Below are 20,798 nucleotides of genomic sequence, written 5' to 3'. Positions count from 1 at the left end.
AAAATGCTTCTTCCATCAGCTTCTGCGAGGAGTGACCATATCAAACGGAGGGGTTCTACCTCGTATCCACCCAGAGCTGCTCTCCAAGAAGAGGGGAGGCCGAGTGAAAGTGGACAGCCAGGCGTCTGTCACGGACAAGCAGGAGGAACGCTTGAAGAGCAAGAAGCCCACCAAAACCTTCAAAAAGGTTAAAGGCAAACGAGGGCGCAAGCCAAAGGTCAGTGTGCCCAGCAAAGCCATCTGTGATGATGGCGATGAGTCTCTAACCCTTCTTCTGTTAACAGCCGTGTGTTCTGTACATTTGTGTTTGATTTGTTCAATCAGAGAAGAGACAAACCAGAGCTGGTTTAATGCACTCGAGAAAGAACCAGAGTCATTATCATTTGGTAACTTAAATGCTGATTGAAGTGAACGTTTTTCTCTCCATCTGGCAAAGAGCACAGACAATGACAAAGAGGCTGTATCAAACTCCACAGTGGAAGACGGTCCCGGTGATGGATTCACCATCCTGTCAGCAAAGAGTCTCTTTCTCGGACAGAAAGTAAGCCGCGTTAAAAGCCCAGCTGAAAGTCACCGCGTTGTGTTACTGCTCAAAGCTGTTTGTCACTCTGTCTTTGTGAATCCACAGCTTTCATTAACAGAAAGTGAAATGAGTAAAATTGGAACAATCAAGGTGGAGGGAATAATTAACCCAACCAATGCAGAGCTGGACCTCAAAGATGGAGTGGGTAAGCAGCACCGGTTCATGTAACGTGTCTGGTTTCTTTCATGCGTCCTCATGCTGAGCGGCTGCTGTGCTGGTCTTCCAGGCAACGCCCTGGAAAAAGCTGGAGGTCGAGAGTTCCTGGAAGGAGTTAAGGAGCTGAGGAAAGCACAAGGGCCTTTGGAGGTAGCATCAGGTACGCAGCTGCGTCGTCACAGCCACTGAATCACATCCATGTCCACAGTAGGATGTAGCTGATGAGACAGCGTGATACATGCAAATCCGGGCCTAGTAAATAGAGTGCACAGAGATCAGCTGTTAGACTGGGCGCAGACACGTTTTTGTCTGAGGCGACGGTGGTCACCCTAACATGCTTTCATCCTGCAGTGGCAGTGAGCCAGGCCAGTGGCATGGCAGCCCGCTTCATCATCCACTGTAACATCCCACAGTGGGGCTCGGAGAAGTGTGAGGACCAGCTCGAGAAGACTGTGAAGAACTGCCTCTCAGCAGCAGAGGAGAAGAAGCTCAAGTCTGTGGCTTTCCCCTCGCTGCCTGCTGGACGGTGAGCTCCATCACACACAGTGTGTCGCCTCATAGACGCGTCTCTTTGGTCCCCGACCGCGACGCCTTTTGTGCGTTAGACATGAGTGTAAATGAGCATGTAGCTGTCGACCTCGCCGTGACCGTTACAGTAAGATTGAGTGCAGATCTGCTGATCTCAGCTTGTATTCTGTGTGTATAAATGGGAGGACACACTCACCCAGGGCCTCAGCTAACAGTGTGGATCTGCACCTGGTCCAGTGTACGTCCAGCTCCACTGATCTGTGTAGCAAAGTGACCGTCAGCCTGCAGACCGAACACGTTTGCAGACAGATTTTTAGCCGTAGCTCTGCCATTTGTTCAGCTACTCTTCATCACAAACAGCTTTGTCGTTTGTCTTCCTCAGTCTCATTTGTCCAACCGTTTCCCACAGGAACGGATTCCCAAAGCAAACAGCCGCTCAGCTCATCCTCAAGGCCATCTCCAACCACTTTGTGTCCTGCACCAGCTCCTCTCTGAAAAACATTTACTTTGTGCTGTTTGACAGCGAGAGCATCGGAATATACCTTCAGGAAATGGCCAAGCTGGAGGCCAAATGAAGATTGCCGGTTTGTGCGTGTGTGTGTGCGTGTGTTTGGGGGCTATTTTTTAACTGTTGTTTGTCACTGTTGGTATAGGTAGGTGGTCCCACAGTAGGGTTTTCCATGTGGAATGTGTTAAAGAAGAAATCTATCTGTGTGTGGAGTGCTGTTCACATTTCTGTTCCACTGTTCCTTCAAAGATCGTATTCTTTCTAGAGTAGATAATTTAAGTGGGTAGAGTTTGCTCTCTTGGCTCCTCATTTCACTGTTTTTATATCCATGTACAAATGTAACAGTTCTTTCGCAGCATCGGTATTTTCTGATATATTTAGTTTACTAATTCAAACCTGTGGTTGGCATTCTGCTATGAAATAAAACCGTTTTACACCAGAGGTCTGCTCAGTGTCAGCACCTCTTCTTACCATCTCCTCTCCTTTTTCACAATATTGTTTTAAAGTAGAACAAAGCACAGCTGGAGGCACGGTACACCCTGTGTATATAAGAGGCTTTTTTGGATTTTAGAAATGCCATTTGATAGAAAACTTCATCTGTGATTCTACCGAAATTCTGTTTCTAACTGATCTGGGTTGCTTTGGCTTCATTCTTGAATGACCTTTAAATTTTGTTACTAGTGCACACTGCAAAGACTCTGTGTTTGTTACAGTTACAACAAATATTGGTTGTATATGTCTTTGTCTCTGTAGTATTTTTTTCCTCAGTTGAACAGTTTGACTCAAAAATAAATTAGCATCATTTCATTTTGTTGTGCAGAGTAGTCCATCCAACTGTCAAACCTGCTGTGGTCACAGGTGTAACCACCAGTACGAATACTGGAAAATGTACAGGGCTCAGCGCAAATGACAACTGTGAGAAGCTGCTAAGATGAAACATGTTGTGGTGCCACAGCGATCGATCAGGGATGAAGATAAAAGGGACAAAAAAGTTATTTTGCACATACATATACGTGTATATACACACTAGGGCTGCCACGATTGGTCGACTAATCACGATTACGTCGACTATCAAAATCATCGACGACTGATTTAATAGTCGATGCGTCGTTTGAAGCTTTGTAAGATCCTGAAAGACGCAGGAATAAGTAGCAGGATTTAAGAGTGTAATAACGGACTGAAACAGAAGATGGCAGCACTGCATGTACAAGGATGCCAGCTGCCGTTAAACCCCGAAGAAGAAGAAGAAGAAGCTATGTCAGGGGCTGTGTCCCAATTCAGGGTCTGCACGCTTCTTTTTTTTAATTTTTTTTTATCACATTTTAGACATACAGTCAAGTAAAACAGGGATCACATAAAAGGTGACATTGTGGTAGTACAATGAAGAACAGAAAGAGTGACAAGGACAGTGAGACAAAAGTGAGTACAAAAAATAAAATAAATTAAGGGGAACATAAATAAACAAAAGTTTGCAAGAGCCAAAATCAAGTTAGCAGTTTCAATCAGTTACAGATGTTAACAGTCTTGAGAGCCTTAGAGTTTTTTGATGAGATTGTCCTTATATATTGTGCAAGTTCCATTTTTAATACAAGAAGTTCAGGCTTTCTGCCGAGGACTTTGCTTTTGTGTATATGAAATTTTGCCAAAAATAAAACCAAATTTATAAAGAAGAAAGCATCATTGTCCTTGTCTTTAAAATTATAATAGCCAAAGATAACATCCTTATAGTATAGTTGAAGATTAGGGAGAACAAAGTCAGTAATAAACTTGTGGAAATCCTTCCAGAATTTACACGTAAATTTACATGACCAAAGCAGATGAGAAACTGTTTCAGGTTGCTCTTGACAGAAGGTACACACTTTACATTTATTGAGGGTCTGCACGCTTGAAGTACGCATTTTAAGTGCGGTTACGTCACCGCCACGCGACGACGGCTGTCCCAATTCGAAGTGTACTCCAAATGCGCCGTTGATTTCCCCAAATATCAAGCGTGGTCCGGTGCACGCTTCGTGGTCCCATAGATCCCATAGATCCCATAATTCATAGCGCGGCGGTGGGTGTGGATAATTTTGATGCAAATTACGGCAGAAGGGAGCGGCCGAAGAGTGAACTGTCAAAAGTACTGAATATGACGTCACTTATTTATGTGCGAATGTTTAATAATTACAGTCAGTCATATATCCACAAACACAACAAGCTGAAAGTCAGTGATTTTATAGATAGATCTATAGATATAGATCATAATCTGACAATACTATAATATTGGCCATATTATATTTACATTACCACAGTGAGATGACTTTAGTCTCATGAACAACATTAACTAATTGTTATTTACTAACTAATCTTAAATGACTGTTCAGCACAGAAATGAAGCCCAACAATCATGTTTTACAGTCCTGTGGTCTCAGCCTCAGATACTCAACTAATCAAAGTGATGTCATGACAAAAATGAATGAACAAAAATGCTTCATTTCTGTCAAACAAAGCTGTATGTAACGTGTATCGCGGTTAGTATCATGGTTGCTAGGCAACCTGAACAGCGCGACGAAGCGTATACCGTCCCATTTCACAAGCCTCTCACTTCCGCACTTCTCGTACTTCGCGAACTAACCCTAACCCTACGCACCGTACGTAGTACGCGTAGTGCGTGTCACTACCCGATCCGTACCGGAAACCCGATCGGTACCCCGCATGCGCGAAAGGTTTCTACTTCCGGTCGTAGCGTTTTACGATAGTTATGGGTCAGAGTATCTGTTAAGATGTTAAGAATAACAAGTATATCTTAAAATGTTTGCAATAATGAAGCATTTCAGTACAATGTAGACAAAAACGAAAAATAAAAAGAAAGTTACGGATAGGGTTGCCAACTCCCTGGAAAATAAATAAGGGACACCTCGTGGCCAGGGCCGGGCGACCCAGTTGTCTTCACCCTTCCCAGTGTGGTGAATTTTCTAGCTCTTTTTTTGTGTGTGAAATTATTTTTTTAACCATTTGACTTGAAGTTGATTTAAGTAGATGTGTATTCTATTCTTTGTGATATGAACACATGTGAAACAAATGATCATTTAGCCATTTATTTTTAGCTCAAAATGACAACATTAACACAGTAAAACAGGTCTCCTTCTTAAACAGAAGCCTGTCATGCTTAACTTTTGAGAATATAAGTAAATCTTTCTTTAAAAGAACTCTGTCCTGCTTAACTTAAAATAATAGAAAACAATAGAAAGAAAAACATTCTTGTAACAGTGCACATTTAGTACAATTGAGTTCAGTTGAGGTATTATTTCAGCTTTTCTAATGCTAATCAGCTGCTCCTGTTTGTAAACCCGCTTGTTCCCATGATTACGCATCTTAACTCATCATCATTATTCATCTATGAGGGTGTCACCACAGCCGCTCACACTGCTCACGCGCAAACACGTAAACGTCGGTGAAAAAGACGGAGCAGCACAGCTGTGCAGCGTGTGATCTGGACACAAGCGATGGAGGCACAACTTGTAGAACTTTGGAAAGCTCATCCGAGCCTTTTCGATGTGGCCTAACAAAATTATCACGACCACAACAACCGTGAAAATAGTTGGATTTACACTGCTGCTCAATCACAGCTGCCTGATCAATGTTTTTCATTAGCAATTTAGCAAAGTTGATGGTGGTGGTGTGTCTGTGTGAGTGTAAGACAGACAGAGAGAGCGAGCGACAGATTATCTGTTATAACCTTCATGTTATGGAGGCACAGTGTGAGCACTCAGGTCGCATCAGAGCATCGGGCGTATAGTGTGAGACCTGCATCGTGACCTACCAACTTCTAACCCCTGCGAGTCAATCGTGCAGTTTGAGCAGGAGCTGAATAACGTGACTGAAAAAAATCGCACAGTGTTTGCCCAGCTTTAGGTGTACTGTCGTCCGAGACTTGCACCGCAGTGTCGGCGTTTGTTTCCCTGTCGGCCATGCTTCTTGTTGTGGTCATCTGTTGTCTTCCGGTATTTTCTCCGCAAGCGACCTTTCCTCGACCAATGAGATGAGCGGTAATCTGAATTGTCATACTCGAATTGTCATAAGTGTGCTGTCAGCTCATTGGTCACAAAGCAGGAGAGGGGCTGGGAATTATGTTTTCAAACAAAGCGTTAATTCCATTAAACGTTATAGACTACTTTTGATTCTCACTGTATTACGGGACAAAGTGCGTCCCTTATTAGCTCAATATGGGACGTGTACTTTTGTTTCGAAATACGGGACGATTCCGTATTTTAAGGGACAGTTGGCAACCCTAGTTACGGATCAGGACTCTCCGATCCTTACTGCGCATGTGTAAAGTCTGACCGTACAAATCGGGTCTACCCGATCCGTACCGCGCATGTGCAGGGGTTTTCTTCTTCTTCTGTTCGTTTAATGGCAGTTTACTCCCCAGTGTACGAGGATACCGCCACCTGCTGACCGAGCGAATGAACCCTATTATACACTGAATTAGCGTCATTACAAACGTGTGTTAAATTTGATTTAGCGATAGTCGAGTGTGTTTATGCTTGTCTGTGAAGAGAGGATTGCTGGAATAGTGATGATGATGTGCGCTATCACTGTCAATTGTCAGTAAACACTTCATCTGTCTGATGAATCTACACGTGAGATATTACAAAGTCTGCATTATTAACTCTGTAATTAGGCGCCATTCTTCTTATTTTACGGCGCTGTTGCTCAATCGGGGGACGCTCTCTGTTGAGGAGAAAAGCATGAATTTCTTTGTATACGGATTATCCATTGTTTAAATGTCCCGGGCAGTCGAAAATGAGTCAGAGCTGTTGAGAAATGCTAGGAGCTAACTGGGCGCTAACGGTATCATTCAAATATATTGAATGTCGCAAAGTTGGCAAAGAGAGGAAGTGACGTAAGATTTGCGCATGCGGGGTACCGATCGGGTTTCCGGTACGGATCGGGTAGTGACAGTGCACGTACTTCAAGCATGCAGACCCTGAATTGAGACGCAGCCCCAGAATTCATAGCGCCCAGCTCAGTTTCCAACAATGGCGGCAGCTAGTTAGTTTTAATGTTACTCTTATTATTCTTTTTGGGTCACAAAATAAACGTTTAACATATTTTCAGGCGAGAATGTAGCTGTGTAAACCTCAAATATCTGCTCAGTTTATCAGGACACCACATATTTTCAAAAGCGCTCCGACGTTTTCGGAGACGTCTGTTACCCACTAGCTCGATAGCTAGCCGGGGGCTAGGCTAACTAGAGCCGTGAGAACACCGGACTCCCAGCAAATCGTTTTCAAACACACCGCCGTCTTTCACTACTCAGGTTAAACATGATATATGAGTCACTTAGATAACTTAAAATGTTATTGTTTGGCTTTTTTCAGTGTTTTATTTGTTCCTGAGTAAATCGGTTTGGCTGAGATTAAAGTTATAGTTTTTACACAGCTGAATAAACGTCAAGCAGACAGCTGATTATCAGAAGTGTGAGATGCTCCAGAATTTACTCCGGTGTCCTGTTATATTTTAGATAGCAAGGAGTTTATTAAACTTCACCGAAACAATCTGAAAATTTCATTAAAACTTAATAAACTATCATCTCGTCTTTATTTTTAGTTAGCACCTTAAACACTTAAAGCTGTAAGCTAATGATAGTTATATGAGAGCAGATGCTGCTGGTGCAATAAGCTGTAGTTTTATGTCCAATGGATGATGATCTGATTAGTCGACTAATTGCAAAAATAATCGGTGACTAGTCGACTATCAAAGTAATCGTTTGTGGCAGCCCTACTACACACACAATAATGTTATATGTTAGTTATCCCAGTTGTATTGCAACATATCAAAAATGTGAGACACACCACACAAGGTAAGTCCCCAGGTGCAGGCTGTGTAAAGATGCCCCTGAGGCAATCCAGCACATAACAGCAGGGTGCAAGATGCTAGAAAGCAGGGCATACATGGAACGCCATAACCAAGTGACCGGCATAGTGTACAGGAACATCTGTGCCGAGTATAACCTGGAAGTCCTGAGGTCAAACTGGGAGATGCCCCCAAGGGTGGTGGAGAATGACCGAGCTAAGATCCTGTGGGACTTCCAGATACAGACGGACAAAATGGTGGTGGCTAACCAACCGGACATAGTGGTGGCAGACAAACAGAAGAAGACGGCAGTAGTGATCGATGTAGTGATATCGAATGTGTTGTTGCTTTTGCTTAATCCCTTCATTAAGAGTATTTTTCCGTGTTCTTTCAGAATTAAAACATAAGCAGACACCAGGAGGAGCACTTTCTTACAACATATTTATTACATAGTAAAAAGTACATTACCTTTCATTTATATACATTAGACATTATATTCACGGAATTTCCTGTTCAAGTCACAATCAGCTTCTGATAAATCTACGATGCCATCCAACAAATAAACACTCAGCTTACATGTTGGTGGCTCTATAAGGCCGTAGTGTTACCTGACTGACACACATACACTGCATCTATGCCATCGTGCTGCAGCAGCTCAGTCCACTTTCAATAAATAACACAAAACATCCGTGAGAGAAGCCCAGGACTGCTGTGAATGGTTTCCAGTCAATTTGACATCAGATGGTCATTTAACCAATGAGCCAGCACATGTATGGAAGCAAAGAGGAGCAGCTGACTCAAACTGAGGACGTGTTGTGGAAATGTTTTAACTTCTGTTGGCAACCTCTCTCTGGAAAAGAGACTGTAATCTCAGTGAGCCTTTTACCTGGATAAATAAAGGAGAACAACAAGAAAACCACCGGTCTACATGTGTGATTCCTCTCTGGCACGATGCTGCAAACTTCAGATGTTTCGTACGAGTCTGTCAAATCAAAGATGCAAGTCAGGAGAAGGTGACGTGACGGCGTGGCGAGCTCCTGTACCAGAGCAGTTCCTGTGCAGAGCGTGCTCACTACAGACTGACAGTGGAATGTTTACGCCTCCATTTGCTGCTTGTTGAAGGTTATGAGATGCAAGCTTGGGGCAAAACGATGAATCGAACTTGGCCATTTTACACATGCTGATGTTGTCATGCCTTCTGCAACATCAGACTGTAGCCAAGGCTCTGGGAATCTTAAAACATGCAGATCATACAATCCTCACAACTCACTGTCCTTCTTATCTTTAGGTTGTTGTGAAGCATAGACATATATGAGCAAAGCTATGAGTTCAGCCTGGGGCGAAGAGAGGACTCCTGCAGGTGTTTCTGATGTAAAAACACAACAGTGCTCAGTCTAGATGAAATGTTTTCATCACTCCCAACATGAAGCTAATCCTGACGATGAGGTGGGGCAATGAAAACACTTCACTCAGAAGCTATTTACAAGACGGAGCTCTGTTTGCTGATATCCAGAGCCAAACGACACAGTCTGGCACTGAATAAGCAGTGTGTGTGTCAAATATACAGGATGTGCAGTGTGTTTTTGTCTGTACGGCTCCATTCTTATGTAAAAACTGTTAAAACAAAGCAGTGAGGCACAGTCTGACCCCTGGACAGCCACTGTGTGCATCACGACTCAAGCAGACGATCATCATTGGCACTACAAACCTCTTAGAAACAGTCCTTAACACATCTGTACTATTTATTTTAAAAACAATAAATAGTAATCAAAGTCAGCTTTCTGAACCCATCACCCACCGAGTTCAAAGAGAACAACTAACACGCTGTGTTGTTCATCCGTTTACAGACTTACAACAGTAAAAAACACAAATATAAATCAATGGGGATAAGTTCGATCTGTGGGTTTAAAATTACTGCCTGACTTAAAATATATGCACGGTGAACACTGCTGAAAATTGTGGAATCAGTAAATTGCTCTCAGTGGGTCGCACTAACCTCTCAAAGACTGCGCGTGGCTCCTAAACCAACCTTAACCTGTTGGGTTTTTCCTACAATAACATCAGTGCTGAGTTTTTATCGGTGTCACCAGGTTTCCATTCTGGAGGATTTCTCCTTTAAATGCGGTACTACTCCATGTCCCATCTTAAGCTGCAGCTCTTCCAGTTGTTAAGGAGAGAACAGCATGGCTGGGGGGCAGCTGGACTTTACTGGACCTCGTCGGAAGGAGTTGTCGATCTGGGAGCAGGAAGCAGTGGTACAGGGGATGTGGCCTCTATGAGGGCGGGATTAAGAATGATTGGCAGGGACATGGGTGGGACTCCCACCTGCAGAGGAGAAGCAAGGGGCTGCAGAATGAGGGGGGACTGGCCTAAAGGTGAAGGACCCTGGACAGGAGAGGTTGTTAATGGCACTGGCATGGGAGGAATCAAGGGGGGGGCCGGAGATGATCGGCCTGATCCTGGAACACGAAACGAGAGAACACAGTGATTCAGTCTCTGCTCTACATCAGTTATCAGTGTGATATGCCTGAACATGAGGCCTACACAGTCTCACTTGGAGCAGTTTGCTGTTTTCCTTGCAGTCTTTTGAGCATGCATGCTCTGACCTCGGGATGAATGTGCTGATCCACAGCTACAAAAACTGACAACAGTCCTGAATGTTTCTGATGGAAATGACTTAATATGGCCCATGAATCTGTGATGGGCCGTAACAACTACTTCTTTAAGACTCATATATACTTGGCATTGGGTTACCACAAGCATGAATACTGCAGACCTGCAGACTGCAACATTTCTGACTACTTGGATACGAGATGGTCAGTTAATCAAAGTGCAACTAATTACCAGCACCTGGCTGCTAATTACCCACCTGCAGAAGCAGCAAGGATTCCCCTCAGGTTTCACACACTACTATTAACACTGACGGTGTGTAACATGCCACGTTGTTTCCATCCAGACTGCTTTTACAACCATGTGTGTAAGAATGGGTGATAGGATGCTATTCGTGCAACGAGTCCAGCCATCCAGTAGTTTCCTCACTGCTAAATATTCCACAGTTAGTGGTAGGCCACTCATGACCATGACCTCAGCTGAACAGTGGCTGAGCCATTCGGCCCCCTGGGTTTTCTAACATCAGGTTTCAACTTACACACAGACGGTCATTTAGACCATTTAAAAGTTTTGCCATTTTATCCATCTGCCGTTAAAACAAATGAATATCCTACATGTATTTGTACCCTGACGGAGATCATACTGTGCTATAATAGAGGAAAGTTTCAGACATTTACCGTTGGCACTGGCTGGTGGAGGCTCCAGTGGTGAGGCCGGCCTGCTGGAGCTTTGAGCCACTGTAGAGTTTACTGGGGCTTGGGCGGGTGTTTGCATGGGAGGTGGAGACACCTGAGGCGATGGGGGCCGGCCTGCTGGGGTTGTCAGCTGCACAGACTCTGCTTGAGGATTGGGTACTGCATCTAAAATGAAAGATGATACAACGGGGTAAAACTGGTGACGGTACAAGCTCAAATTTACAGGTTGTCATGTCAGTGTGTCACACCTGGTATGATAGTCTGTTTGAAGAGCTCCTCCCTCAATAAAGGCAGGAAACAGACAATTCTTTCCCAAGTTATTTCCCACAGGTCAGAGTATCCTGTCCTAGAGTCAGCACTGTGGAAGATGCCTGCTGTGTCCATAACCAGCAGCATGTTCTTCAAAGACTCAGGGATGGCTTCCAACTACACGAACACACACAGGCAACACAGTCTACACACACCTTTCTCTCATAGTGACAGTCATAACTACCATGGTATTTTGGTAATGTGGACATAAGAATTATATTCTCCTTACCAACAAGTCACTTGATCCAGCATGCATGTACTTATCCATGAAGTCCAAAATGGTGAGCCAGAGGGCAGCAAAGGTAGGCAGGGACAGCAGAGGAGAGAGGTGCTGTAGGAAAACCTAGAAGACAATCACACGTCAGAAGAAAATGTTCTGTTTGACCACCTAAACTCAAACTACGGCAAAGAGATGTAGACAAAATGAACCAATGACAGAGCGACTTTTATTAACATTGATTAGCCACAACATTAAAGGCACTGACAGGTGAAGGGAATACAATTCAGGATCTTGTTGGAATGAAATGTTCTTCTGAGCAACCCATGTGGTGAGCCTTAACTTTGACACGTGGCACCACCTGGAAACTGCTACAGGCAGTGTTTATGTGAACTGTATCTTCACAAGAACAGGCCAAATCAGGGGAGCTGCCCTGCATGTCATGTGTGCCCTGCATGTCCTGTGTGCCCTGCATGTGCCCTGCATGTGCCCTGCATGTGCCCTGCATGTGCCGTGTGCCCTGCATGTCCCCTCATGCCCTGCATGTGGCCTGCATGTACCCTCATGCCCTGCATGTGCCCTGCATGTGCCCTGCATGTGCCCTGCATGTGCCCTGCATGTGCCCTCTGCCCTGCATGTGCCCTGCATGTGCCCTCTGCCCTGCATGTGCCCTGCATGTCCCCTCTGCCCTGCATGTCCCCTCTGCCCTGCATGTCCCCTCTGCCCTGCATGCCCCGTGTGCCCTGCATGCCCACAGAACTCGACTGATCAATTGCTTATGTTTCAGTGCCAGATACCACAGGAAACATTCTAGGCACTATATCCATCTCTGTCATATATATCTAGGTCAGGGCTGTTTTGGTGGGAACTTAAACAATATTAAGCTTGATTTAAACTTCTGCAGGAAATGTATCACCTAAAATGTATCACACTGCAACCTTCCATGCCATTCAAATTGTTGTGGTATGCATGTAGTTTACCCGACATGTAGTTAATATTTCTCAGGTTCACGTCAGCATAGGGTTAAAATGGGGTTCCAGTTACGACATAGATCTGACGCAGGTTGGAATGTTAGTTTAACTTGTGTAACTGTGGTTGTGTGCAGTGCAATATGTGATGCTTTCAACCTTTGACAACAGCGTGCAGGCTCTCATTCTGGTCTCCTCCATACCACCAACATCTGCTGGGCTAATGTTGTCAAGCAGCTTAGTCAGCAGGGGGAAAAGCACCTGACAGCCAACAAAGAAACACGAATGAAAAACGAGTGAACAAAGGTGTCTTCACAGTCCTGAAATAACGCAGACATTCAGCATTTACCTTGTTGAAACAGGACTCCCATTCAATTGCATCAAGTGTCTGCAGATCATGAACAAGCAGTGCCCTCTGGAGGTAGGTGAGGGCCTGCATGCGAACCGGTCGCCTGGCATCACAGCACAACCAAGCAATCCCTGTGGGAGTGACATTGAGTGGAGCTGTGACGAAGACACTGATATGAACATAAACTGCATTACAGAGCTGAAGCAGAACTGACATCTGAGAGAAAACTAAAAGTGTGGAAAAAAGAAAATGGCACCTAAAAAAGAAAAAGACTTCTCAACCTTGTACTAGAAACAGTAACACACATACACTGAAAGAGCAAGCGTGGTCTGAGATCCTTTATAACAACACAGATCTACCAGAAATTCAAATTCTTGTAAAAAGACATGTTGTAAGACAATATACAAGACTGTGCATTTGGTCTACATTAAGAACAGAAACAAAAAAAAGTTTATTCTATGACAAAAAATACACCAAGTACTTCAGACATGTTGTAGTATACACAACACAACACCTAAGATCAAGATTCAGGAATATCCACCACCAACCTATGAGACTGAGCTTCAGCTGAAGTCAAACCAGATTATCGAGGACTATCTCAGCTCCAGGATGGAGCACGTCAGTGATCCTGCTAAGAATTCCCTGAGTATCTGAACAGGGACTAGTTTTCCATGAGGGAAAACAAAGTCTGCTCACAATTCTTCACAAGACACATTTAAATAAATACATTTTCAAGTTTTGAGTTAAGACATTTTGTGCAATTGATAAATTTCTAATTTTTAAAACGTTAAATAAGACTTCTGAATTTCCTAAATGCTGATCTTTATTACCAAAATCCCTTTGTTAATTTAACTGCCAAGAAGACTTTGGAAACCTCTAATTTTCAGCTCCAACCAGGCTTTTTACTACAAGCCATATTTACACACACACTGTGAATGTGTGCACGACAGTCAGAGAGCACAGAATAGTTTCCTACCTTGCAGCAGGGGGCACCAGCAGCTGGTCCACAAAGTCTGAGAATCAGCCTCAATCTTCCTGCTGGAGGCCTCCAGATGGCACTGCTCCTCTGCCCAGGAGTTGTAGATGCTGGCAGCCCGGGTGTGCAAGGTGTGCATCAGATCTAAGAGCTGCACCCCCCCACACACAAAAACCAGCATTAATAATAAGGAGATGTCCAGCTTTATGTCTGCAGTTCAAACTTGACGAATAAAACCATGTACAGACTATTTAGATGTTTACTCAGTTTCTACTAGCAGCAAGGATGCAGTAATGGTGTCTGTGACAGTAAACAGTTTGATCAATCACATAACAAGAGACTATGCTATATGTTATACAGACATTATATTATGAAGTCCTGCAATTCCACAGTGAATAATAGGGAGATTATTCATATTTATGCTTTAATATAAAAGCATTACTCTTCTTGTTAATAGTTTATTTGGTCAATAAACCAGTTTATACAGAACTTTAGCTAATAATTAATTTCATCATGAACTAATACGCTGACTATTTTTTCCAGGAATTCACAGGAAAATATTTCAAAACTACTGGTGAACACAACAAAGTGGTTTAAATGTTTGTCTTTCATCTAATTTCATCGTAGATGAAGTTACATTTACGAAGTTCTTCACAAGCTGCTCTTTATGTGTCATTAGTTGGCAATGACATCAGTAAATGTGATCAAGGAAAACACCATGTTTGTCCGAGAGGAGGTGGAGTGTCATTATACAAAGAAACGACTTGAATGAAACAAAATAAACTCAAATTTGTACGTAAGTATTGTAGTTACAATCTCCCACTGGGTACAAAACAAGGCTCTTTAAAATAAGAGAAGAATTTTAAGCCATGTTAGTTTAACAGCCATAGTAGCAGGTACAGGAAGCAGTGAAGATGGTTTTGTGTAGGAAGAAAAGACGGAGACGGGTCAAAGCACTGACATCTACATCCACGACACAAACTACACTTTGGTTTGTAATGTTTACTTCCTGTGTGTGTGTAATACATTAATTGGATGTTAAATCCAGACCAACAACACAAAAATGTTCAAACGTCCATCCAACTCTGAACATGCTGACTTAAAAGCTCCACCGCTCTGATCTGCACTGAAGGATGAGATCAGGCACTGAAACAGCTCTCAACTCTCTGTTTAACGTGTAAACACTCTAAACACAGCATGTTCCACCTACTTACACTTACAATAAGTCTGTGACTGTGCCGAGAACACAAGTGAAATGGTCTTTGAAATTAGCTGGAAACTCTGGTGAACACTGACAGTAACAATGAGCATAAACAGGTAACATCCTTCAACCCAGTGTTGTGACCCATCACCACATCAGAAACAGAACAAATGGGACTCTGTCAGGAAGAGTGTGATGCTACATTTACAGCTGACGTGGATTTACAGCTGTAAGAGTCCTGATGCAACACATTATAAGCTGCACCCAAAACTAAAGTCGTGATTATTGATTTTAGGAAGTCCTCTTATAGCTCATCACCTACTATCATTGAAACTGCCGATATTGGGATCGTTGAGAGTTATAAATATCTAGGTGTGGTACTTGACCATAAACTGTGTTTTGAATCTCATGCTGATGCCACTACTAAAAAAGTTCAAAGACTGTTCTTTTTAAGGAAAATGAGATCTTTTAATGTCTCATCTGAGATGTTGTCCTTGTTTTATAGAAGCTTTATCGAATCTGTGATGTCTTTTTGTATCGCTGCCTGGTTTGGTAACCTGACGGTGAAGAATAAGAATCGGTTGGGACTTCTGGTAAAAACTGCTAGCAAAATTTCAGGGTGCTGGCAAGATGGACTTTTGGCCATTTACAATAGAAATGTGCTTAGAAAGGCTCATTCTATTATTAATTGTGTGAACCACCCACTTCACAGTGAGTTTGAGTTGTTGCCTTCCGGCCGCCGTTTTAGGGCACCTCCGAGGAGGACTAAAAGACTCCAGGTCTCTTTTATCCCTACTGCGTCTTGTCTCCTTAATGGCAAATAATTGTCCTTGAACTTTCTATCATTATTACTGTTATTATTATTTTATAGTATTGTTCTGTTTATTTTTATCCTCCTGCTGCTAAACTAATTTGCCCTTGTGGGACAATAAAGAAATTGAATTGAATTGAATAAAACTCCATCTGTGACCCAAACCAGGCGTCTAACATGCTGACACTACAGTCAGTGGGAGGAGTCTCAGTGCTGCATTAAAATGCTCAACTGAATCAGAGATGTGTGGGTAAAACAAGATGCTTTTGGGACAGCTGGGTTCTCATCATTAGAAGGGTAAGGAAGGGTAAAGAGGGCTGTTGTACTTACGTCCTGACTAACCTGTAATGACACCGTGTGGTAACTGGCTGGGACACCCTCATCCTCCTCATCATCACTGTAGGAACGTGATGGGCGCTGGCTGAAGGTCCTGCTGCTGCTTCGCCTCACGCTGCCTCCGCTGTCCTTCTCCCTGCCGCCTGCCTTCTTCCTCATCCGAGACTTGGAGGTGTCATATTTGTGGCTCTTCTTCTTGTCGTGGTTGCGGTAACCTGGACAAGTATGAGGAAACAGAGAGGCGATCTATAAAGGGTTTAAAACATGCTATAATAATGGGACCAATTAAAGCCACAAGCAGCTAAAAGAGAGCCCTCGCAGCTCGGTGCACATCCAGCATGCTGCTGCTTGGGTGTGCTGGAGATGTGGCCGTGTGGATGCAGTGCAGTTTACCTCCTCGTCTCAGTAAGTGGCGATGGAAAGTACACAGTAATTACACCGTTTTATATCATCCATGAAACCACTAATTAAAACCAGCTCATTTCTGCTGCTTGAATCCACAGCTCTAAGCTTTTGACCACATGTGAGGCACGGATGTTTCATTCATCATTTCTTGGTACTTTCCCACGGACACTGGAGAGAAACTGGAATGTGAATATATTATCTGGCTTCATAGATCTGCGTGTCATCTGCATAGCAGTGTAAATGTATGCTATGCCTTCTAATGAATAATATAAACAGAATTGGTCCTAGCACTGAACCCTGTGGAGCTCCATAATTAACCTCAGCGTGTGAAGAGGACTCATGAACGTGTTCCAATATTAAATCATAACTTCATTTATGGACATCTGTGGTTTGATGTGTTTGCATGAGTGGACTGAATGTGTTGTTATCAACATCTGGTGAGACTTTCATGCCAGTCACACCTTTAGAAATAAACTGGTGATGTGTTCAGTACTGACCTGCTATATTTAACTCAGTGTGTTTAGTACTAAGTGAACAAAGTTTAATAGTTCTTCTGATAAAACCAACCAGACGTTAGTGTCTCACCTCCATTGAGGCTGGCCTCCACAAACACTCGTATCGCTCTGACACACAGCTCAAAGTTGTCAGGCGTGACGTGGGCGGCGTCTCGAACGATGAAAGAAAGCGTCTCCACACACTTGATGAGAGACTTTGTGTCGTGCTGGCCAAGGTCCTGACCCAGTGTCAGACTGTACTGGTTGACCAGTGGGTGATTCAGCTGAGCCTTTGACCCGACTGTGGGGGTCTTACTTATCTCAAAGTCATCTTTCCCAACCTGTGTGGGGGTAAAGAAACATCTGAAATAAAACAAGCATCCCATGTTCTTTCCATAAATTAAGCTTTCAAATAAAATCAGGAAAAGAAACATGTCCTTGGCTTTATATATGATACTGTTACAGTTTCAGTGTCATATGCAACATACTGTTACTCATGAAGCAGGTGTGAGTGTGAGTGTGAGTGTATGTGCTAACCACGAGCCATCCACTGCTGGCTACATCCACATCAGTGGCCGAGCGTGGGATCCTGGTCTTGCTGTGCTCAGTGTAGACCTCCGAGTCCGATGTGTAGCCTCGGTCTAAGCTCACTTCACTGGGATGATGAGACGACAGCTCACTGTCTGACTGGGCACCTGCAGTAAATGCCAACAAAGACATGTTCATGTAAACTCCTAACATGATGTTTTTATGTATTTCTATTTGCTCTTAGACGCTTGTTCAGCTGAACCTGTGTCAGTGTCAGCTGTGGCCGAGGTAAGCTGGAAGGCGACAGGAGGTTTCACTCCAGCTCCGATGCACTCCAGCAGTGAAAAGAGCGTGTACCAGTCATCTGTACAGTGGATATTGGCTGCATTAGTCTTCAGCAGCTCATGAAGGCCATAAGCCACCTCCCTGCTGACCCGGGAGAGGACATGGGGCTTCATCATCAGCAAGAGGCGGAGGGAGAGAAGAACCTGTGGGCGCACAGCGAGAGAGCACTGTGGTAATCTGTTCAAATCGTTTAAGTCAGGGGTCGGCAACCCTGGGCACGAACGGTTAACTGATGGCACGACCATAGCTGGACTGGCCATCGGCCATTTTTCATCCATTTTTAATGGGCCGATGATTTTTTTATTTTTTTTTTTTGTAACGGTATAAACAATGAAAGGTGGTGGATTGTCCCGATGCTGGCCGATGTGTAAAAATAACTCAGTGGTTTGGTGGTGGCGGAGCTCCAACAGAGGCCAGCAGGTGGATGAGGGAAGGGGAGTGTGTGGTTTTTCCCATATTTCTAGCATGTCAGGTTATTTTGTTGTTATCAGCCAGACCCATATTTGCTTTAAATGACAAATGTATTTAAGACGGAGTGATTTATGTCAGTCTGGGATGGTACGTGTTAACAGCCATAGTTCCTACCTGCCGGATCTTCTTTTCATTGATATTGCTGTTATGACTGATGAAGCCGAGCTGGTGAGTTGTTGATAAATAACGTGTTAAAGCTACAAATATGACTATTACCAAACTGTACTGTCACTAATAGGGTTGCTTTGTTGATGTTGTTTTATTTTGTGTTTTGTAAAGGCACGGTTACTGTACTGGTGTTAGCTTATGCGACAAAGGCAGCAATCAGGCGTCCGAGCCTGAGTACCACACAGTTTCATCAGTTAAAACACACCCTTACGGTGGGAGTTAAATTAAATTTAAATTAAATTGTATTTTCTGTTGTACAGTTCATTTGCTGTTATGGATAAAAAGTCTTTTTTTGTTTCTAAATAGCTGATAACTATTCGCTGACAGCTGCCAACATCTGCAAACAAATATAATCCTATGAAGTTGATCTATATAGTGAGTAACTGTTCATATAGAGCGTTATTAAATTCATTGCTAATGCAGTCATATTGCACACTGACCTCTGAGGGAATTTTAGAGGCACTCATCATCAGAAAGGTTGCCGACCCTGGTTTAAGCACATCAGACATTTCCAGTCTTATTTTATTGGTAAATTCTAACGAAATAGTAAACTCAACAACATTATGCAGAAACAGGAAACAAACCTTTAGATCTAACATGCACTTGGCCCAAAGTGCTTGCTGGATCTAAATGATTTACTCTTCCTGCTTTCTTTGCATCCTTCTGAAATTCTCACTAATCTGCCGTTTGACTCAACGCATCGAGTAACAAATACTCGAAAGATTGTGTTGTGGTGGATAAATACTTTGTCTTTTTAGAGAACAACAATATTCAAAATAGAACAACACAGGTATTTTAAAATGACATGCTAATCTGTATCCATGTCCAACATGCCACATTCACACCAGCACGTTCTTCTATGCTTTTCAGTGCTTTCTGACACTCACACATGTTCATACTCTGATGGACGCATCAGAGAGCACGGTCATTGTGCTGGTCAAAGAGACCACCAGCACAGGTGGCTTTGCACCAACAGCATCCAGCTACCTGGGTTTAAGCTGCCCTAAAACTGAGACTGTCTGCTAACTTGATGATGATCCGAGTCTGCAAGACCACATCTGTGTGCCGGGGTCAGGAAGCATCTTTGTATACCTGCGAGCTGATGTCTTCTCGTCGTAGCAGGCGAATTGCAAGTCGAAGGAGTCCCACCACAGCTCGTTCCACCAGGAAGCAGCTCTCATTAGCATGAACGCAGAGCTGGCAAAGGTGGTCGCGCACCGTCTGCCACACACAGGACACACGGTCTCTGCTCACAAACGCAGAGAAACAGCTCGTTATTGTGCTCAAAATCACTGACAACACAAACGATGTCACAAGAGTCATTCCCACCGGTTCTCAAGAACAATGCGCAGCAGCATCTCCAGGCAGAAGGCAGCATCCTCTTCATCATACGTCTCTTCATCTGGGGTGACTGATATCAGAGCCTTGACAGGAGAATCCAGGTCATTTAGTGTGCTTATGTTGAACCATGAGGTGAATGGTAAGGGAAACACTAAGCTAACACTTAGACTGTTAAAGTATGTGCTGAACAACAATAACCTTCATGAGCTCTTGTAGAGACTCCAGCTTCAGGAACTTGCTCTCGGTGATCAGCTTTTCTGGGTCACATTGCTGGAAGACAAACAGCAAACCTACTGATGGTGATCTGATACAGTGTCAGCTGTCCGAACAGTGTTGGTCAAAGTGCACAGCTCAATAAGGCCAAATGTGTAAAAATAAACTATGAAGCAGGCTAACGTTGTTCCCATTTTCACAGCTTTAAATCCAGTTTGTTAAATATCACGGCTGTAACGTTCATATTATAACAAACCAAAACAATCACCGGTGCTGTCGTCATTTAACTGAATAAAAGTCAGACACTGCAACATGGGGCTGGTTTTAATTAGGCACCAATTACTGTAACTACAAGTAGTCTGATTACTCGGAGCATTGGCTCTGTGTCATTGTTGCTACGATATGCCTTCACTTGAACTGTATTTGAAATAAAGCTGAGGATGGCAGCTGGTGTTTGGACTGTGTTCAGAGATTGCGGTGAGTCCAGTACCTTGATGCAGTGGACAGCAGCCTGTTTGGCTTCCTGGTTTTCTGTGGACGGTCCTCTGAGTCCTGACTGCTCGGCTCCACTAAGCGTCAGCCAGTTGAAAACACTTAGCACTGCTGACTCGCCACTGAATGTAACACATGAGGAGAAAATGTCCTTTTACTCCATGGCCTCTTAGCTAGCACATGCCTTTGTACTGGTTTAAAGATCCGGTTTGTTCTACGGGGAATTAAACGTGAAGCTGGTATTTCACAAACATGC

The 20,798-nt window shown here is 43.5% G+C and overlaps 2 protein-coding genes across 7 annotated transcripts in view; one reads left to right on the top strand and one right to left on the bottom strand.

The window, feature by feature from the left end:
* macroh2a2 (macroH2A.2 histone) overlaps positions 1 to 2,216 on the top strand; it is a 10,246-nt gene extending 8,030 nt beyond the window's left edge. For all 3 annotated transcript variants that reach the window (XM_026190394.1, XM_026190395.1, XM_026190396.1), the window contains exons 4-9: positions 20 to 217; positions 437 to 541; positions 629 to 728; positions 810 to 899; positions 1,091 to 1,265; positions 1,677 to 2,216. In XM_026190394.1, coding sequence (XP_026046179.1) covers positions 20 to 217; positions 437 to 541; positions 629 to 728; positions 810 to 899; positions 1,091 to 1,265; positions 1,677 to 1,842 — 834 coding nt within the window. In that variant the 3' untranslated portion in view covers positions 1,843 to 2,216. The remainder of the gene's footprint in view (positions 1 to 19; positions 218 to 436; positions 542 to 628; positions 729 to 809; positions 900 to 1,090; positions 1,266 to 1,676) is intronic.
* A 5,821-nt stretch (positions 2,217 to 8,037) lies between these two features.
* The window catches only part of gbf1 (golgi brefeldin A resistant guanine nucleotide exchange factor 1), an 82,486-nt gene continuing 69,725 nt past the window's right edge, over positions 8,038 to 20,798 (bottom strand). For 2 of the 4 annotated variants that reach the window (XM_026190775.1, XM_026190777.1), the window contains 15 exons: positions 20,541 to 20,664; positions 20,036 to 20,107; positions 19,826 to 19,920; positions 19,589 to 19,742; positions 17,775 to 18,000; positions 17,522 to 17,679; positions 17,076 to 17,325; positions 16,080 to 16,300; positions 13,738 to 13,888; positions 12,762 to 12,892; positions 12,572 to 12,673; positions 11,457 to 11,570; positions 11,167 to 11,344; positions 10,901 to 11,083; positions 8,038 to 10,072 (listed from right to left, as the gene is read on the bottom strand). In XM_026190775.1, coding sequence (XP_026046560.1) covers positions 9,819 to 10,072; positions 10,901 to 11,083; positions 11,167 to 11,344; positions 11,457 to 11,570; positions 12,572 to 12,673; positions 12,762 to 12,892; positions 13,738 to 13,888; positions 16,080 to 16,300; positions 17,076 to 17,325; positions 17,522 to 17,679; positions 17,775 to 18,000; positions 19,589 to 19,742; positions 19,826 to 19,920; positions 20,036 to 20,107; positions 20,541 to 20,664 — 2,413 coding nt within the window. In that variant the 3' untranslated portion in view covers positions 8,038 to 9,818. The remainder of the gene's footprint in view (positions 10,073 to 10,900; positions 11,084 to 11,166; positions 11,345 to 11,456; positions 11,571 to 12,571; positions 12,674 to 12,761; positions 12,893 to 13,737; positions 13,889 to 16,079; positions 16,301 to 17,075; positions 17,326 to 17,521; positions 17,680 to 17,774; positions 18,001 to 19,588; positions 19,743 to 19,825; positions 19,921 to 20,035; positions 20,108 to 20,540; positions 20,665 to 20,798) is intronic. The other 2 variants (XM_026190776.1, XM_026190778.1) reach the window with 1 other exon arrangement.

The sequence above is a fragment of the Astatotilapia calliptera genome, chromosome 13 (genome assembly GCF_900246225.1).
Source record: "Astatotilapia calliptera chromosome 13, fAstCal1.2, whole genome shotgun sequence".
NCBI lineage: Eukaryota > Metazoa > Chordata > Actinopteri > Cichliformes > Cichlidae > Astatotilapia > Astatotilapia calliptera.
This window is presented reverse-complemented; position numbering and strand designations above follow the sequence as displayed.